This window comes from Ricinus communis, chromosome 8 (genome assembly GCF_019578655.1).
Source record: "Ricinus communis isolate WT05 ecotype wild-type chromosome 8, ASM1957865v1, whole genome shotgun sequence".
Classification (NCBI taxonomy): Eukaryota; Viridiplantae; Streptophyta; class Magnoliopsida; order Malpighiales; family Euphorbiaceae; genus Ricinus; species Ricinus communis.
This window is the reverse complement of record NC_063263.1, coordinates 10,972,598-10,993,554: the sequence shown is the minus strand read 5'-3', so window position 1 is coordinate 10,993,554 and position 20,957 is coordinate 10,972,598. Positions and strand designations below refer to the sequence as shown.

Here is a 20,957-nt window from a genome sequence, read left to right as displayed (position 1 = left end):
TTTAAATATCAATTTTATCTTTTATTAAAAATAAAATTTTGATGACATTGAAATAATGTGATACCAAATAATTAACCTCATCCTTCTTGTACCAACTAAAAGAGCTTAACTATTCTCAGAAAAGAAAACCAAATGAGTTTGACTTTAAAATAAAAATGGTTAATTTGAAAGAATCACTAGGGTTATGTAGTGCAATACGGGCATCTATTTGGAGCATTTAAAACGTGTTAGCTGTGCAATTGCTTATAAATTTGGGCTTTTTCTTTAGTTAGGCTATTTAGAAGAAAAAAAAAAATTCTAATGTAGAGTAAAAGTGAGATGAATTTTAGTTTTAAGGTAGTTTGAAAAGTAATTTTCAATTTATAATAGAAATTTATATAAGTGGACACTGTTCACTAGTTGGATTAACAGACAACACTATTATCCAGTAGACAACATTATTGACCATTCCAAATGGCAGACAAAAAAATTAGAATTTACAATTAAAATAGCGGAAAGGGTCTATAATCTTTTTTAAAAAAACCCATGTTCACCAATTTAATTAGCAGACATATTTCAAATTATAATAAAAAAATTATGTCCACCAGTTGAAGTGGTGGACTGATTTAGAGAAAAATGTCCATCAATTTTACTGGCGGATACGAAAGCATAATTATTATAATATTAATTTAATTCTAATAAATTTTTTTTATAAAAATATATTATAATACATAATTAAATTAAAATTATTATATGTAAGAAAAATATAAATTATTATAATAAATTTAAAATAAATTATTACACGACACAGTTGAATACTACGAAATAACTATTAAATTAAAATTAGTTATTAAAGAAATTAAGATAATTATTTTATATCCCATAAATTTTCTACCATAATTCATATGTTAGAAAAGTTCTAAAATAATTGATCAAATTAGATCTAATTATTATATAAAATACTTAAGTATATATATAATAATAGTATTTATATACCATAATCTGGACTTCTTCTTGATTTAATATATTTGAATTTTTTTAACTATTTTAGAATAAAAATATATAAAATTCTAAATAAAATTGTTTTAGAAATAAATCCTATTGTAGGGTACCTTTAAAAGTAAAAGAAAATTTGATGATAAATATTTTTTCAAATATATTAAATTAAGAAAAAGCCTATAAACTTAACAGCATCTCTCCCACGGACAATTAGACAACACATTACATAGGTTAGACTCATCTCATATGTATCTTTGTCCTAATTATTTCTTTGGTTAGCTACTAATTTTATGCCAAGTGTCCACTTTATTTATCTACATGTGGTTGGCACCATAATCATTTTTGGCCCAAGTGGATTAAAAGATTAAATAATATGGTAAAAAGAAATAAAAACATAAAGGTGTTGAGTTAACGGCATACATCTAAATTAAATAAAAATATACCAAGTAAATTATTTAATTAAAACATATACTTCAATAGGAGAAAAAAATTCTGAATTCAGCTAAAATTTGTATACATAATTATCTTGTTTTAATTTATTTATATTAAATGGGAGAGATCATATTTTAAAATTCCTTTCAAAGATCAAACTTTCTTTTTGTAAATTTAAACTTAAAAACCTAAGCATCTCATTAAAAAAAATTCTCAGAACCTCAAATTACGTTTGAAAAATAATCATAAATATTTAAAATTTAAGTTGTGCAGATAGCATATTTACAATGTTGCCAAGATCATAATTGATGACTACGTATGAATCTGGAGGGTGAATGTCAACAGTGATACCCTGCCAATCACGAAAGAAGAGAGTCGGCAGGCCAAAGGACTTTATGTCCAAAATGGTCCCCAACGATCAAGTTAGATAATAATAATGGATTGGACAAAGTAATAGTTATGTATGTAATATCAAGAAGTGATGACTCAATGAGAAAAAAAAAAAAAACTTTTCTTTAGAATACGAACTAATTAAATAATTTTATGACAACCGTCTGACAGCTAGAAAAATGTGATTAGTCTAGATTATTATAAAGTCATTAAAGAAATATTACGTTATTTTTAAAATATTTTCGACCTATTTTGGAGTTTAGATGACTTTTGATTGGTAGATGACATTATATTTTAAAATATAAAAATCAAAATACTCCCTCAATTTTTAATTATGATATATAATCTTTGATCAAAAGTCCACAGCTTGACTTTAGATCATCTTTTTCCGTCCTATCAGTCAATTCAAGATAAACCCTTCATCAAAGATTGTAGATAAACTCACTTCATTAGGGACCAAAAACTTGTTGGTATCAACTTAGATTTAGATTAAAGCAAAGAAAGCATAAATCATTTCTGACTGAAGGCTTTCAGATATGTACCCTGTTACCAAATGTCAACAACATCTTGAGTTGGGAAATGGAAAAGGAGCGGAACGAACAAGCTTAATTTTCGAAACCCTCAAATAAAATGTTTTAAAATTTTAAGTTGTTTTGTTGCTTGATCTGAATCAAAATCATTCAAATATAAGTTATTCTCTTTAACAGGTTTTATTAACTTAAAAATAAATGTGATTGAATTCCAATTTATGGTTCAACAACTTCAATTCATGGATTTTAACATAATAAGGTTATTCGACATTGTCATTTGAAGTTTAATTATAATAACTCTAATTATTTCACGTGATGTTGACTGTCTCAAATGGCATTCTGTAACTTTATCTAGTTGTCCCACAATCAAACTTGTTAATGTTAATTAACTTGTCATTCCGCTATGTTCTTTCTTTCTCCTTCTTTAAGCAAAAGAAAACGAAACCAGGGTGCAAGGAGAATGTGCTAATTAAAAAATAAAATTCATATTGGAGTTATCTTGTAATGATTAACAATATCACCATAAATAAGATACTAGAGTTTGTTCATATTCAAAAAACCCTTCTCTTACTTTTGGTTCTTTCAATATAATAAAAGTTAAGGTGTAAACACTTATAATCTAGATTCTTTTATTGAAGGTTAACTATGAAAAATATTTAATGGGTTAATTATTAAAAACAAAATAATTACAGTTTTTAGTACTTTTTGCAATATATACAGGTCTTTTTATGATTATATTAATGATTTACTATTTGATAAGCTGACAGCTTTTCAACAATATAATTATAAATTGCAAAGAATATTATTATATATTAATACTTTTACGAAAAGGTACCAAGAGCTATGATTATACATTTAGACTTAACATTCAAGCAAAAAAAAAAAAAAATGTAAACATAAGTTTATTCAAAACCAAACAATACATATATATAAACTAACCCAAAGACAAACACGAGTTTATTCATGACATACCATAGTACTTATAAGGAAAACACACAACCCTGTAAGACAATGCATATATACATTAAGGACTCTTAACCTGAAAAGTTTGAGCATTTCCAAGCCGAGCAAAATGTTTGCGTTGTCGTCAGAAGCAAGAGCAAAATGCTAGCTAACAATGTAATCAGTTTCCATGAATGATACACAGAATGCTTCATATAGTTCCCAGCATTCACTTTACACGTACTATCATAATACTTACTAATATCTTCAATCACCTTATCCATGAATGGAACTTTTGTTAATCTGATTGACTTATTCATCTCATTCCAGATATCAGCCACTTTCTGATCACTCTTCATATGGTTCAAAATTATACCCTTTTTCCTCAGCAATTCCACGTCCTCCTTTGTGTCTATAATCCCATTCATTGGTTCAGTGTAGCGTGTAAGAACCACTGGACTCTGATGCAATTGATACTTCATATGCTACCAAATTTCTCAAGATAACTTCGCTGTTAACATCCAAAGTAACTGTTGGAAGGTAAAATGTTACAGTACTTGGGTCGAAATTAATAGATGAGATGTTACCATTAGTGGGTCGAAATCGGACACCTGATTCTGACAACTGAGAGACGGAAGGAATTGTGATTTCTTCTACTAATGGTGGGTTATTGTTAACAACACAAGGCAGAATTTTTGGTGTAATAATTTTTTCTGTAGCTTGACAGAAAAAGCAAGATTGTTATTGGTTTTCTTAGGAAACGTACTGGCGCAATATGAAGAAACTTTGAAGAGAACAACTTTTGCGACTCATTCAGGAATTGTTGGATGTAACTCAAGTCAGCTGAACATTCTTCTGATTCTTGGTTATTGGATGGAGAATGATCCTGATCAACCACTTCTTCAACTATCTCAACTGATTCTTCCATTTTGGGCACGATAATGTCGTACATAAAGTGCAGTAAATGAGCATATTCAGAAACCTTAACTTGCTGCACCTGCGGCAAGTCCTGTGTCTTGAAAGGAGAAACATCTTTCTAAAACCCCATCAGGATAGAACCAAGTGTTTCATCAGCTAATTGTTGAGAAGAACTGGAATTCTTGCACCTTCCTTATTAAGAACAATGGAATTTGATTCTCCAGCATAATTATATCTCTCAGAATCTCATTATGAGCGCAGTTTCTCTTCGCATTATTGAAAAAATGACACATGCTTGATGCAATCCTTGAACACATCGGTTTAGTTATACATTCTTTGTCGGCATAGACTTGAAGAAACTTAATTAAGAAGGAAGCATCCAAGATAATCATCCATGCTAATGTTTCACCATTGAAGTTTAAGTATTTATTGTAACATGCTCGAATCTTTGTCTCGAAATTGATGAAGTGATCAACAAGACTGTGAAACTTGAGAATTTGAAGCTGTTTTCGAACTCTTTTAGTTGCAGAGAGCTTATATCTCTCCATCTCAAAGAGCTCTGGACGCTCATGGTGGTATGGACCAAGTGCAAGCCGATGTGGTGTGTAACTAAGTGGGCTGGTATGCATTAGGATTTTGGGGACATCAAAAATGCTAATAGAGTTCTCATAGTCATCTTCACGCTCTTCTTCGATAGTTCGAGGAATAGTTTTCAGCCACCGTAGCTCTTCAATTGGAGAATTCGAAGCAGATGATGGTGACGACATTATTGCAATTAATTTGGTCGTGGATGGAATGTTTTAGTTTAGTTTAAGGTCCACATGAGATATATATATTTTTTCCTTTATTTGAACTGAACGTCTTTGTTTTTGAGTTTAGAAGATTGTGCACGAGAGTGATAGTAAATGAGAATTATATAGAAACACGAAAAATCTTGGATTGTACCTGCTACATAAAATATCAACATGAAAACCATGGCAAGCAAGATTCTCAGCACATGGCAGCAAGTTAAAAGTTAGTTTCCACAGGAAGAGCTTTAACTCTCGGTGGGACATTGAGAGTCCCAACACTTGTCAATCACACTATAGGGAAACCAGATGAAGACGAAAGTGAAGAGCCAAGAAATCGATGTTGAGCAACCTAATAAGCTGTTTTCACAGTATACAGACCTGTTGAAGAATATTTCCAGGACCTCAAGTCTCTTGTTTGTCTCCAGCTAATTCTAATAGCATTGCTTAAATTAATAAGATTTTCATTTGTATTTAAAACTAGTGACTGCATTCTACTAGCGTTGCTTAAATTAATTTGAATTTGTATATTTAAGTTAAATATGTATAATCAAATAATTAATTGTAATTAGTGTATACAAATTAAATGAATAAGTAAAAATAAAAAGGTAGCTTGTGGTTTATTTTTTAACAATTTTAAATATATAGTTTAGTTTAGATAAAAAAAAGAAGATATATGATTATAAATTGTGAAAAAAATAAATGTATTATCATTAAAAATTTATAACTCGTAAGGATTCAACCATCTTTGTTACTCAAATTAGACATATTTGTATTTTCATATTTAATAAAATAGATTTAGAGTTTAATAATTTATAATATCATTGTTTGATCATCAAATCGATACATTGACAGTGATATCTTTATAACGATATGACACAAACAATAAAATTAAAATCTATTAATTTCTAAAATCATATTATCATACTTGAACAACAAAATAATGACGGCGGATATCAGAGTGAAGATAATTAAATTAATACAAGTCAAATTACAATTTATAACCATCTCTCTTTTCTTTATTAAAAAATTATTTATCTAAAATTCTTATTAAACCACATTATACTTTTTCTTACTTTTCCCTAATTGAATTCTCCATCATTTATCACACCAAAATTTTATCACATAGTGAATTTGATAAAATTAAAGAAATTGGATAAATAAAAATGATAGTTATTCAAAAACATAACCATGCATTTTAAAAATTCAAACCTATGAAGAAAAAACTATCATACTACATTTAGATATATTGATTTTTTTTATGACCGTGCTTCATGAATGTAAACTTGTCAAAAATTGCATAATAAATTTATGTAATATTAACTATTAAATTAATAATAAAATATATTTTATATTCTAAATATAGCATATAAATATAATATTTGTAATTAATATATTAATTAATAAATTATTCTAATTATCTAGTTTTAGAAACTTTAATTTTTTTTTTTACTGTATAACTGGAGTTATTTTATAACAAAAACTCCTTATCCTAAAAATTAATGTAATTTAAATAAATTAATTTCTGGTGATTATAATAAGTTTACTTTTAATTCTAGTTGCTTATTCTAATTAAATAATGATGCTTTATAACTATATTTTAATTAATATTAATTAATATAAGTATAATTGATATATTAAATTGCTCAAATAACCTTGTCTTATAACAACAATTACTAAAAGTTCAATAATTAAATTTATCTAATCTTGACATATAGTGTTAGCAAAACAATAATAATGATTATAGAGTTTCCTAGAAAAGAATTAATAATTTTTGTAGAGTTAGGCATCAGAAACGAAGTAATATATTTAATCAATTTTTTTTGTTAGAATTAGTATTTGTCTTCGTCTATACACTAAATTGATAAATAATTATATATATTTATTAGTTTTAAATGAATGGATATATGGCAATAATTAAATTATAAAGTATAAAACACCTATAATATGTTTCACTTTTTTTATTAGTTATGGTGTATAAATGAAGCCTGGATAAGATTATCTAAAAAAGAAAAGGAATATATGGAAACCGTGTGATAGATATCTATCAATTGTAATCTAAACCTCAAATGCAACATCTTAACAAATAGAACCCAAAATTAGGTATACACCATAAACAAGAAGATATATCTTCATCATCCAACACCCACATTTCTTCTCTTTTCTTTTTTCTTTCATTGATATTTATTTAGAAAATAAAAGTACCAAAAGGATGATCATACATTGATATTAATCTCAAAAATCTAGCAAGAAAAAAAGAAAGACACCCAAACAAATTACAATATGCTCTCTACCAAACCTCATCCATTCTTGCTTCTTCTACCAACATTGTTTCTCACTTCAACCTTCTTTTCACTCTCTAATGGAGCTTCTTTGTTTGATCATGATCACCTACAACTACCAAACGTACATGCTCAAGGTGTTCTTCTATTTTCTGTCTTAATTTTTTTCCAGAATGGTATCTTTTTTGGTTGATATATGCTTTTTGCTTTTCTTTCTTTTGGTAAATGATTTTTATTTTTTCTATATACAGGAGTGAAGAATGAGGAGCATATGGTATTACAAAGAATGGAGAGGTTGGTTCTTGAGGGAGAAAATGAGTCTATAAATAACTCAACTTTAATATTAGCAGCAGAAAAGACACACCGAAGAGACCCTCTCAATAATTACAATTATTATACAGGTGGATGGGATTACAGAAGTTTGCATTACTGGGCTGTGAGTTCATCTTTTTTATTCTCAGATTTTCTTTTGTTATGGCTAATTCATTGTTTTAATTCTTTCTCTTTTTTTTTTTTTTGATGATATACTATTTTTACCAGATTCTGGAATTTAATCTTTCATCTGCAATTTAATTTGTTTGGTCAAGTTTTCTTCTATACATTCACTTTAATTTTCAGGTTTTGTAAATATGATCAAGGTTTTCTTTTCTTTTAATACATTTCTTAGCTATTTCATGCCATTCAATTATGTCCAATATATAATAACATTTCAGTGCCCCTCTCTTCTTGATCACCTAACTGATTTTTATTTTTAACATGCCTAAAAAAGTATCATAAATTAGCAATGATAACTAAGAAACTTATTGTCTAATTTGTGGATTTCTTGTGCATATTTAGGAAGGGGAAACAAAGAGAAAAAGAATAAAAAACATTAGCTTGATTGACATGTAGCTGTAAACTTCATGTTGACTAGGATCTTACTCAGGCCAGAATGCCAGGTCACAAGAAATATAGTTTTATATTATTTTTCAAATATCTTAGTCTTTGTTTGCACTTTCCCTAGCAACGTTCATTACCAACAATCTTGTTTTCTGTTATTTTTCTTATATAAAAAAGTACAAGAATAGTACAGCAATGCGGTTCAGCTTAGTAATATAGTACAGTATTGAAGTTATATTTAGAGTTGTGAGGTCTCGATTCAGAGACCATTTATGGTCTTTTTGTTTGCTGTGAGAAGCTCAAAGTAGCCCTTCAACTTTAGGCTAAGGTACAATTTGGCCCAAATTTTATTTTTGCCCAAACTGCGAAAAATAAAAAGGAAATAATACTTGGTAATTACTAATTAGTATCATATAAAGTACTGCTCTGAACACTTTTAACTGATGGAAGTCGATCAAAGAATTTTTAGAGACTACAAGCATTGCTTGCAATCTAGATTTTTTTAAAATTTTTGAACCCACCCAATAGCTTTAAAGTTTACTGCCTCGGGTCCAATGTTGGGGTGCTCAGTATTTCTCTGTTCAAATCAACGACTAGCAGTTCTCTACTACAGATTATTATTGCAATATATATCTTGTACAATTTATGTTAACCTTAATTCTGAAATTTTCAAATGATTTGATTTTGGTTCTTTATCACAGAGGAATTAGCATTTTTTTTTTGTTTTATGTCATATTGATTGTGTTCTCAATGCAGTCTGTTGCTTTCTCTGCTGCTCCATTGTTCATCACTGCTGTACTGTGGTTTCTGCTATTAGGCCTGAGCCTCTGTTGTGCATGCTTATGCTGCTGCTGCTGCAGACGCAGAAAGACCTATAGCTATTCTCAATTAGCCTATGCACTTTCACTTATCTTTCTAATAGTTTCTACCATTGCAGTCATGTAAACCTCCACCTCCCTCACTTTCTTTGTTTAGATATGGTGCTGTGTGTGTTCTTGAATTTCTAAGCCAATTTGATTTTTGATTTCAGAATTGGATGTTTTGTTCTGTACATAAATCAGGACAAGTTTAGCAACAGTGTAGCATATGTGTTGGAATTCATTCTGAAAAAAGGCATATCTATTTTCGAAAGCTTCATGAGCATAGTGAGTGCATTTGCTTCAGCTGCAAAGGTTTCTGTCAATCAAATTCCTCTCCCTCCTGATCTACAGAATCATATCAATTCTGTGGAGCAAATGATTCAGTCCACAGCCAATGTACCTCAACTACAATCAGTCGCAAATGCGAAAAATATTCAAAGAGTTCTGATCCCTGCGTGAGTGGATCAATTTGTTTTCTTTCTTTAACATTTTCTGTCCAGGATGTTTGTTGTATGTATTGATTGTTTGCTATCTGTTGATCTTTCCTGAAGGAGCCTGGCTCTCAACATAGTTGCTGCTGTAATGCTTATCTTGGCATTACTTGGTTTCTGTAAGACTATTTCTTTCTTCAACAATCTACATCTTTGCTGTTTACAATTATATAATTGACCAGTACTGATGATTCTGACTCCCCATATTGTTCTAATGATTGACCAGTATTTTCGGTTCTCGGCGTGCAATGCTGTGTTTACGTGTGAGTGAAAAATTTATGTTTATATATGTGTAATCTTCTTTCACAGTTTTTGCTTCATTTCAGTGTCCTTCACCTAAAACTTGCATCAAATGATTACAGACTGGTTATCTTAGGGTGGATCCTCGTGACAATGGCATTTATATTGTGCGGAATCTTTCTCATTTTCCACAAGTAAGTTCTACTAATTGACTCCCTTGTTCAATATAAGCATTTTCTGTTAGAGGTTTTTGCACAACTTTATCATTATGATGATGTAAAATGACCGTTCTGATATTCTTAAATGCTATGTCTAAATTGATTTGATGAAACTTTCAGCGCAGTGGCGGATACATGTGTAGCGATGGATGACTGGCTTCAAAATCCAACAGCTAATTCACCCCTAAGTCTTCAGTTTCTTCCTTGCATGGACAAGAAAACTGCACAAGAAACCTTGACAACAAGCAAAGAGACCAGTTCTTATTTGATAAACACCATCAATAAGTACATAACTGATGTTGCCAACAAACAAGTACCATCCCACGGTGGACCTTTGTATCACAATCAATCTGGTCCATTGGTTCCTCTTCTTTGTAATCCCTTCAATCCTGATTTGACAGAAAGGAAATGTGCTCCTACAGAAGCGAACTTTAGCAATGTAGATCAGGTAATAACAGTTCCCACATTTCTAGTCGTATCGTAATTTTCCTATGTACAAGTCCGCAGAAAAAGGACTGCTTAAATTTGAACCTTTAATCTCTTGTACGTGAGTGTGAGGCAGGACTCGGTCACCAGACTATTTAGCCCAATGCCACGTTTTCTTTTTCTTCTAATTTTTAATGTAATGCTTCTCTAAATTTTTTTTCGTATGCTAAATAAATGGACTTTGTTGAATTCAGGAATGGACAAAACATACCTGTGAAGTTTCAGCAGCTGGAATTTGCATTACTGCAGGACGCTTGACACCAAATACATATGCCCAGATGGCAGCTTCTGCAAATGTCAGCTATACATTGTATAGTTCTGGACAATTTCTAGTTGAGCTGCTAGACTGCTCTTTTGTTTTAAAGGCATTCAATGAGATCAGCGAAAATTACTGTCCAGGCCTTAGGCGGTATAGTTTCAGGACATATGTTGGGTTGGTTACGATTGCAGCTTCAGTTATGTGTTCTTTGATCTTCTGGATATGTTATGCAAGAGAGAGAGAACACAGGAAATGTACCAAGAAGTACAAAGCTAGACAAGAATTCAATCCATTTGCAGGATGTAGAGCCTGATAGTAAGCCTCTCGATTATTGCCCTGTTCAGGTTGTTATCAGGATATATTTGGCAGGACACGCACAGACCCTGCTTTCATATAAATTTCCTTCTAGTTTTGTGTGTGAAAATGTTGATTTGACATAGAGCCTGCAGAGAGACCTATTTGATGAAACGCATAAGGAAAGAAGTCATCTTTTAAGAGTGAGCTGATTGGTCACTATACATAGAGCCAAGAAGCTCTAGTTGGATCGTAAATGTTTTAAGAGATGCTGCCATAACTCAGGATTGCACTGATGGAAATGATCATGGCCATGTTCTAAAGAGTCGATGCTATTTTACTGAAGATTGACCATATGAAGTCAAATGTAAAACTCTTAAATTAATTTTTGTGTCATTTGATGTGAACAAAAGGGATTGAGAACTTCTTTGTAATAGTAAATTTGACTTATATTTAAAGGATTAAGAGTAAATTTCACTTGGTATTTTCTCCTACAGTCTTTGAGTCTTTTAATGTGTATTGCAAAAGTTTTTGTACTTTAATTATGGTAATACTAAAATCTTTTTACCTGCTTTCAAAAAGAATTTTATCACTGATATATATATCACATAGATTTAATATTTATATGGGTTTTAAAAATTTATAGTTGATCTTTAGTATGGTATTTTAGCTGATAAAATTAAAAATTGGAATTAATAATTAAAAAACACACACACACCTCAGAGACTATATATGAAAGATAATACATAACCACTTCAGAAACATTTTCTTTCATTGAGAATTTGCTAGCTGGTTTGTCTTTTGACAGGACTGAGGAAGGGGATTTAGTACAACTTATGTAAAGCCTGATACATTATACTACCTGACCACGACACCCAAAGAAAAGTCGTCCGATTATGAAAAATGGAGAAATAAAAGATCGTGGCTATAAGAACATGAAAGAATTTAGATCCAATTCAGTTCAAATTTTTTCTTTTGTTTGAACATCAGCAGAAAGAATATTTTCTCTGCAAAAAACGTAAAAGTCATTTATTTAGTTAGACTGATCAATGCAGCTGGTAGCTGGTGGACGATAACTAATAACTGATGATTGATAAAAAATTATTTGATAAAATTTTATTAACAGTTGTTGTTAGTATATTAACGACCATTGAATGTATAATTTATTATTAAATATATATTTTTATTATATTATATTTAATGATATAAATTAACTTATAATAATTAAAAATATTATAGTTAATTTTTTGTTATTAAAAATATTTATAAAAATTATTTTAAAAATTTAAATTTAAATTTAAATTCTACTAAAAAAGATTTTTAAGTTTAAATATTATGATTGTAAATATTATAATTATTTAACTATTAAAATAATAATTATTTATTATAAAATATAAAAAATTTAAAAAAAATAGGACACAAAAGATTTTCACTACGAATAAGATAAGCATAATAATAACAAAAAAGAATTCGGAGAATGCATATGTAGGCACATAGCCAAAAACAGGAACATGCTCAAAGCAATCGGACTTGAGATAATCCCACCAAGTGTAAAGACAAGAATAAGTACTTCAAAACGACCAATTCTCTTTCTCTTTGATAACATCAATAAAATTTCAGAGGCATTACATAAGTTCTATTCACAGAGAAAATCTTACATGTCAAGAACAATGTTGTGTATCAAATCATTGCCTTTTCTTCTTTTACCAACTTTTCTCCTCATTTCTTCAACCTTCCTTTCTTCCTCTCACGGAGCTTCTGAAATTCACCTCCAACCAAACCTCCACCTTCGAGGTACCTATTTTCGAACTCATCTTAATGTTACTAAAGTAATGTACTTATCTAGATTGCTTCTAAAACTAAAATAACATGTAAAGTCTTATGTTTCTACAATTGGGTTTTGCTTAATTTGTGCATAGTCTTTTTGGACCTTTGTTAGTTTCAGCGTTCCATGCTAACTTTTGTTCTTGCAAAAACTGTTTAGCAGGGATTATCGAGGACGGCGAATTCGATGTACTTTCATGGGAAACTAGGAGGTCTATTCTTGATAGGAACAGTTCTGAATTTTCTGATAACAAGTCTATGATATTGGCTGCTAAGATAACACATAGAAGAGATCCTCTTGACAATTTTAAGTACTATAAAGGTGGATGGAATATCAGTGAAGAGCATTATTTCTATGTGAGTTTCTCTGGGACGAAATTCATTACCACAAAACGTTTTGGATTTTGCTTTTCTTGTGATTAACTATTGAGTTTCTCATAGTTCTGGACCTTAATTCTTCCTGTTGCAAAGTTTCTTGCATAATTCAACATCTTTTTCATGGTTTTCTTGATCATTAGTTTGATGCTACAATATTTTTGGCTCTACGCAGTCTGTTGCTTATACTGCTGCTCCTTTGTTTCTCATTGCTGTGATCTGGTTTATTGGCTATGCTGTGGCCTTATTGACCATCTGTATTCGTCACTGCTGCTGCCAATTAAAGCATCATGGTTATTCTCAAACCACCTATGTGCTTTGTCTTGCCTTTCTCATATTCTTCACCGTTGCTGAAATGTAAGTCCATTCTCATCTCTTTCTTCATCAGGCTAAATCTGCACATATACATGTCTTAGACAAGAGTTTCTTACTTTATTCCCTCTTTTGGTTTCAGTATTGGATGTATTGTTCTTTACACTGGACAGGAAAAGTTTCACAGTAGTTCAACAAGCACACTTAAATTTGTTGTGCATCAGGCAGATAATACTGTTGACAATCTCACTGTTGTATCCGAGAATCTATCTGCGGCACAAGGAGCTGGAGTAGATCAATTTTCTCTACCCTCTAGTGTCCAAAATAGTATCAGCAAAGTTAATAACATGATAAATTCTTCTGCTTCTACTCTTCGAGATGCGACTGATGATAATTCAAATAAAATACAGAAAGCTCTTGATTCTGTGTGAGTAAAAGCTTTTTAACGTTACTGAATTTGACTTATCATCTCCTTCAGTATGCTGATAATATGATTTTATTGTTCTTTTGTTGATTCTGTATATTAATCTTGCAGACGGGTGATTCTGATCATACTTGCTGCTGTAATGCTCCTTTTGGCTTTTCTTGGTTTCTGTAAGCCTACTAATCGCTACAATTTCATGCTCATTGTTTCTATCCGAGATTCCAAATGTCTAGTTATCAATGATTTTACTCACCATTGTCACACTGTTTTGTACTTATTGGTTGCAGTGCTTTCAATTTTTGGATTGCAAACTTGGGTTTACCCGTAAGTAAATTAGCAACATTCATAATCTGATAACCATAATGTATCATAAGCCCTTACTCATCTAATTTGTTAAATGCTAATCTCTGTCACTGATTAATTGCAGACTGGCTGTCATAGGGTGGATCCTTGCAACAACTGCATTGATTTTATGCTGCTTATTTCTCATTCTCCATAAGTAAGATGAATGGCTGATGAATGCTAGTATACTTGGTCTAATTTATATATTCAATAACCCACAATTCTCCCGTTTACAAATCCAGTGTAGTTGGAGATACCTGTGTTGCCATGGATGAATGGGTTCAAAACCCGACGGCGCATACAGCTTTAGATGATATTCTCCCCTGTGTGGACAAAGCAACTGCCCAACAAATCCTATCAGAAAGCAAACAAGTTACCTTCCAGCTTGTTACCGTTGTTAACTCCTTCATTACCACTGTCTCCAACATCAACCCGCCAAAGAACCTGCCGCCCAACTTGCCACCAGAGGCTAAACTTTTGTATTATAATCAATCAGGTCCACCGGTTCCTGTCCTCTGCAATCCATTCAATTCTGATATGATAGACAGGAAATGTGCTGCCGGTGAAGTAGACTCGAGCAATGCATCACAGGTATGCATAAGCTAAAAGAACAATTCTAGGCACTTCATATACGTTTTGTTGCCTTCTTACTATTGTAACTTGTGTATAATGCAGGTGTGGAGCAAGTACATCTGCCAAGTCTCAGAAAATGGTAATTGCACCACTACAGGCCGCCTGACACCAAAATTCTACAACCAAATGACGTATGCTGTGAACGTGAGCTATGCCCTTTATCACTACGGTCCCTTTCTTGTTGGACTAGTAGATTGCACATTTGTTCGTGAAACATTTAGTAGTATCAGCGAACATCATTGTCCAGGCCTGAATCGCTACAGTGGATGGGTCTTTATCGGGTTTGTAATGGTTTCAGTAGCAGTTATGGTTTCTTTAATCTTCTGGGTATTCTATGCAAGAGAGAGGCGTCAAAGGTTGGGTACCAAGCAGTTCATAAATCTATCTACCCAGGAATCTATAAAATAACAGAGTAGTGAGCTTGAGCAGTGAGTTTATAAAGATATTATTTAAACTTGAACAGTGAGTTTGATACCAATATGTGTATAGATTATAATTAGAATTCTTGAGACCCTGTAGAGATGCTTGAAATTTATTAGGTGGTTTATGCAATAACTCTTTTTTTTTTTTTTTCCAGCATCTAATATATTTTTATCTTACAAAAAAAGAGTCTACAAAAAATAAGCTTTCAAAAAAATAAAATTAAAAAAATATGGTCATATCATTATCTACTTAAAACAAAAGATTTGAAAAGATTTAAGCTACTCATACAAATCCAAATATGTGTTTTTTTCTCCTTCACTCCATAATTTTTTAAAAAATAAAAACAAAAGCTGTAACATTTTTCCTTCAACAAGAAAAGTTTCATCTTCAATGTCTAATACCAAAATTTTATTCCTTCCTTCACTATATTAACTTCAAAAAATCAAAAAAATACCTGCAACAGTTTTCCTTCAACGTCGAAAACATTCATCTTTATCCTGCAACAATACAATCAGTGTAAAAAAGATTAGAATCCATCAAATTTCTATAAAAACTATATCTAAAAAGAAGATAAAATACTCCTATTTTCATTTCTTCGACAGAAACTGCTACAACACAAATCTAGAAAATTAACAACAAATAGATCTGAATATTCATTAAGAACAAGAGCTTAAAGGTAATAATTTTTAAATAAAATACTCAAAGAAATAATAAATGTATAGATTTAATTTATCATATATATAAAGAAAAAAAATAATATTGTACAACATTGTATAATGTTTATGAAAAAAAATTTAATTTCTTATTTGTTTATTAGGTGTAGATTTTAAGTCAATGACTTGTTAAATATTTGAACCATTTAATTTAAAAAATATTTATTAAATATAATGTTTCTTTGAATAACAGATATGGAGAGCTTACCGGTATTCGTACAATACAATAGTGAATATAATCAAAATATAGATTACATCAATTTTGATGTAATGGGAATGGTTCCCATAGAAAAAAATGAGTACAGCAGTTTAATACAAAAACTGTCAAATCAATTGAAGATCAATCAAACATCAACTAGACTGGAAATCAAATTATAAAGTCAGAGCGCATATCCACCTCTCAAAATAGAAGACAATCAAACACTACTATTCTACAAGGAGCTAAAAAAAACAGAACAGATTAGACCAAAATATCCTTTATGCATAACAATTTTGAATCAAGAAAAGGAAAATTTCTTTGTTTCAACCTTTACATTCCAAAACAGAAATATGCCAACAAATGAAGTAGGTCCATCAGGATCAAAAATGAAAATAGAAAGAAAATCAACAAATGGAGAACAAACAAAAAGTATTTCAGATGCATTTGAATATGCAATTTTAATGAGCAAGAAAGTGAGAGAAGAGGATGAAGAAGTAGAAAGCAAGAGTCAAGAAGTAGATGTGATAATGAACATAAGGCATTTAGAAATAAAAGAAGGCCGGACATACAAAGACAAACTCACTCTCCAAACAGTAATTAACTTCTATGTTCTTAACAACCACTTCCAATATTAGGTGCAAAAATCTTGTCAATGACAGTATTTTTTTGCAATGCTTGGATGACAATTGCAATTGGAAACTAAGAGCTTCAAAAATTGAAAAACAATAATGTTTGTGATTCAAAAGCTCAACAATATACATACATGTCCATTGGAAATAAGATATAGCGATCACGGGCAAGCAACTACATCAATCATTAAAAATTGCATAAAAATAAAATATCTCAACATCAAAACAGTGTATACTCCTTCGAATATAATAAGAGACATGAAAGGTAATTATGATATATTTGTAAACTACTCAAAAGCTTGGAGATTAAAAGAAAAGGCATTCGAAAAAATAAAAGAAAAACCAGAAGAATCATATGGGATGCTGCCAAGCTATTTGTACATGATACAAAAATTAAATCCCGATTCAATTATGGAGCTACACACAAAAGAAGATCTCACATTCTTATATGTATTCATAGCACTTCAAGCTTCAATTAAAGGATAGACTTGTTGTATACCAATAATAATAGTAGATGGAACTTTCCTCAAATCTGTCTATGAAGGAACACTTCCCTCAGCAAACACACATGATACAAATGGTAAAATATTTCTCTAGTATTCTATATAGTAGATTTTGAAAATGATGCATTTTAGGAGTGGTTCTTCAAAAAACTGAAGGAGACATTTGGAGTGAAAAATGATATGTATATTGTATTGGATAGACATGAAAGCATTAAAACAACAATACAAAAAGTCTATTAGGAAGTCAACCATGTGATATATGTATATTTCATTTGTATAAGAACTTGAAAACAAACTTCAAGAGAAGTATAAGAAATTTCAAGAAGTCTTTCTTCGTAGCAGTAAAGGCATATACAATAGAGAGCTTTGAATATCACATGTCCGAAATAGAGAAGGTACACAAGCGTATAAGATCTTACTTAGAAAATGTTGGTTACCATATGTGGACAAGAGCATAAAACATCAACAATAGACATACAATTTTAACAACAAATATACCTGAATCAATGAATGCAAAAAATGGAAGAGCAAGAGATCTACCAATAACAGTTTTGTTGGAATACCTACGTGCTTTAATTTAAGAATCGAGCCACACAAATAGAAAGTAGACTTTCACAAGGTTGGCAAAAAGATAACATCTTCAACTCCAAAATTCAAAGGAGGTTTAATTTCATTATTTTTTGTATCGTAAATCTTTCTCCTATAAAAATGAAATAATGAAGTCAATCACAGAAAAAACTAAAAACAATAAAACACAAAAAACAATGAAAAGAAATTACTTATTCTTCTTTTTCATTCCAGCATCCAACCATAAACTAAATTCAACTTACTTGCTAAAATTAGAAAAAATAGAAAGTTCATTAAAAACCAAACTCAGTCAAAAAATATGACTTAAATACAAAACTAGGTTTAATCACCCTTTTGGAATAAACTGGTATATCAGCACTAGAATTTAAATTAACAGTACCAGAAACATTAGCATAATCAGCAACCTGCAAAAAAGTAATAGAAAAAAATAAAACAAAAAATCAACCATAAATCAACTTAAAATAATAAAAAAAATAAACACACCTAGAATGAGCTTATCTTAACAGCCTTCATAGGATTAGCATGAGTTTTTTTTAAAGCTTATGGATCAATATCATCAAAAGAAGATCCAAAACTAATTTCACATTTCATATCATTTTTATAAAATAAAATAAAAATTAAAAATATAATAAAATACTAAAATACTAAAATAATAAAAAAATACAACTAATCTTATTAGCACCAATATCTTCTACAAGTTCATTTCCAACATCACGAGTGCCATCACTTGTACCTATACCAGCATTATCATCACTTGTACCAACAACACCACTACCACACATACCAACATCAACTTTATCATCACCCACATTACAATCCTGATGCATAGAATTACCATCATTACCATCATAATCTTTTTTCTTCAAAATATCATCTTTACAATGAGAAACATCTACATTTTCTTTCTCAATAACATCTTGTTTCGTATTAACATTAAATTCTTTAGAAGCATCAAACTGTTTATCCGATTTATATACAAGCTACCAAAAAAATAAAAAATAAATAACATTAAATATAAAAAGTATATACCTAATAAGAATAAAAATTAGAAAAATTACCTTAACAACAATATTCTTCATCATCATCATCATCATCATTACAAGAATCATCCTTAACAGTACCAAATGAACCATCACCAACACTGTTATCTTTATGATCCTATAAATCACCAAAAAAATAATCAAACAACAAAAAAAATAACAAAAAATCAACTAAAACTCAACTGTAAAAAAACTTGCAACATCAGTTTTTTCATCAACCCTAAGCTTCTTTTTCAAAGCTGATAAAAACATCAATAAATTTCAAATCAATGTAAAGTCTAAGACCACTAAGGTCACCCTGCAATTTCTTCTGACTAGGCAAAAATAAATCTAATTTCTTTTTAATTGAATCAGATGAACTTGAACTAGATTTCTTGTTGATTTTACATTTATAACCAGTAGATAAAAAGAAATGAGAAGGACAATATCTTTAAAATTATCATCATCATTTTCATCACCATCAACAATGGGTTTACCCTTATCCTTTGAAAAAAAAAAAACTACTCAAATCAAGCTTCTCCCTCTTAGCTGTAGTGGGAAGAATATTTTTCAGCTTCAACTAAAAAAATAAAAATATAAAAAAATAGTATTTATAAAAAAATAAAAAAAAATCAACAAGAAAACTATTTCCTTCTTTCCTCCATTCCGAAACAATCCACCATCCAAAGATTTATAACTTGGAACTTTAGTAACTTTTCATTTTAAAATCGAAAAATCATATCATTACTCACCAAAACAACAATAGAGTTAACTAATGAAGGACAACACTCATAAAACTAACATTGAAGTACATAAGGAAAACCAATCATTCTATAATAATATTTTTTTCTTTTCCTTCCTGAATATTCTTCTCTTTCCCATATACTTTACTCTTTAAAGAACCAAGAGTAAGATTAAAGACCTCTAAACTCCAATGATAATCATCATATTTACCATATTCAAAAACATCAAAATCAGACAACAGAAACAACTTCTATTTCGATGAAGACAAAAAAAGATGCAAGAAATACAAACAAGCAAGCTTCACAGCATCATCATCATCACACAACCACCTTTTAGATAAAAAAGCTTCCTCAATGGTTTGCTTGTTTATTCGTTTAACATCTTTAAGATACTTATCAACTAAAGCATTTGATTCTTTAGCAAAACCAAGCTTGTTAAACTCTCCATGATATTTCAAACCTGTAGCTAAAGTAAACTTATCTATACCAAATCTCAATTTATGATCACAAACGTCAAACCACATCTCAAAATTATTAAGTTGCTCAACCTCCCTAAAAAGTAAGAAATGAATAAGCTGGGAATACAACTTAAAAAGAAGGAAGATTTAAAAAATGACCAAAACAACTATTCCTAAATATCAATAATTGTTTATCATCAAACTTATCTTTAATATTTTTCATAACATCACAACCAACTTTAGCACTAAAATGATCTTCCACATTCACTTTCAACGACCACAATTGAATCAGAAAAAAAAAATTAGTCAAAATAAAATAAAATTCGAATACAGTATAGAAAAAACAAAGTGAACTTAAAATAAATTAAAAATCAACCTTATAATGCAAAATAAAAAAATAGATTATGTAAAAGTAAAAATTAAATAAAAATTTAAAAGATAAAAAAATTACAGTTTTATAAAGTAAAAAAATATCAACAAAAAAAATTAAGAAAACTATAAATATACCCTAAATAAAAAAATAATTATTAATAAAGTATCAAAACAAAACAACAACATAAGCCCTAAGTAAAACAAATATAACTAAAAATTAAACAAATAAATTTAAAATAAATAAAATAAATAAAAATAAATAAAAAATACCTTAAGTCAAATATTAGTTTCACCAATTACAAGCTTCCTTCGTTTATTAACATTTTTATCATTAATCTCATTACTCATTTTACCCATAAATTTCGATTTTGAATCATCTATTTTCCCTTTTTTACCATTTTTCTTTTCAACCG

General features: G+C 29.9%; 2 protein-coding genes and 1 pseudogene across 2 annotated transcripts; 2 read left to right on the top strand and 1 right to left on the bottom strand.

The window, feature by feature from the left end:
* Positions 1–3,364: 3,364 nt before the first annotated feature.
* LOC112536575 lies at positions 3,365–4,957 on the bottom strand (annotated as a pseudogene).
* Positions 4,958–7,057: 2,100 nt separating this feature from the next.
* On the top strand, positions 7,058–11,476 carry LOC8283097. The gene is made up of 9 exons (XM_048377635.1): positions 7,058–7,397; positions 7,512–7,696; positions 8,896–9,080; positions 9,170–9,454; positions 9,551–9,609; positions 9,717–9,753; positions 9,853–9,924; positions 10,069–10,396; positions 10,629–11,476. The coding sequence occupies exons 1-9, from the start codon at positions 7,262–7,264 to the stop codon at positions 11,004–11,006; spliced, it is 1,665 nt and encodes a 554-aa protein (XP_048233592.1). The 5' UTR covers positions 7,058–7,261; the 3' UTR covers positions 11,007–11,476.
* Positions 11,477–12,622: 1,146 nt separating this feature from the next.
* Positions 12,623–15,852, top strand: LOC8283098. The gene is made up of 9 exons (XM_048378307.1): positions 12,623–12,781; positions 12,975–13,168; positions 13,362–13,543; positions 13,641–13,925; positions 14,034–14,092; positions 14,210–14,246; positions 14,350–14,421; positions 14,507–14,855; positions 14,940–15,852. The coding sequence occupies exons 1-9, from the start codon at positions 12,646–12,648 to the stop codon at positions 15,303–15,305; spliced, it is 1,680 nt and encodes a 559-aa protein (XP_048234264.1). The 5' UTR covers positions 12,623–12,645; the 3' UTR covers positions 15,306–15,852.
* Positions 15,853–20,957: the final 5,105 nt, after the last annotated feature.

Bases quoted from the DNA above. Each gene is read 5' to 3' on its own strand.
- LOC8283097 (XM_048377635.1), top strand. From the start codon at position 7,262: ATGCTCTCTACCAAACCTCATCCATTCTTGCTTCTTCTACCAACATTG. The intron at 9,754-9,852 runs GTGAGTGAAAAA...AAATGATTACAG, and splicing joins GTGCAATGCTGTGTTTACGT to ACTGGTTATCTTAGGGTGGA. The intron at 9,925-10,068 runs GTAAGTTCTACT...TGAAACTTTCAG, and splicing joins ATCTTTCTCATTTTCCACAA to CGCAGTGGCGGATACATGTG.
- LOC8283098 (XM_048378307.1), top strand. From the start codon at position 12,646: ATGTCAAGAACAATGTTGTGTATCAAATCATTGCCTTTTCTTCTTTTA. The intron at 13,926-14,033 runs GTGAGTAAAAGC...TTAATCTTGCAG, and splicing joins CAGAAAGCTCTTGATTCTGT to ACGGGTGATTCTGATCATAC. The intron at 14,247-14,349 runs GTAAGTAAATTA...GATTAATTGCAG, and splicing joins TTGCAAACTTGGGTTTACCC to ACTGGCTGTCATAGGGTGGA.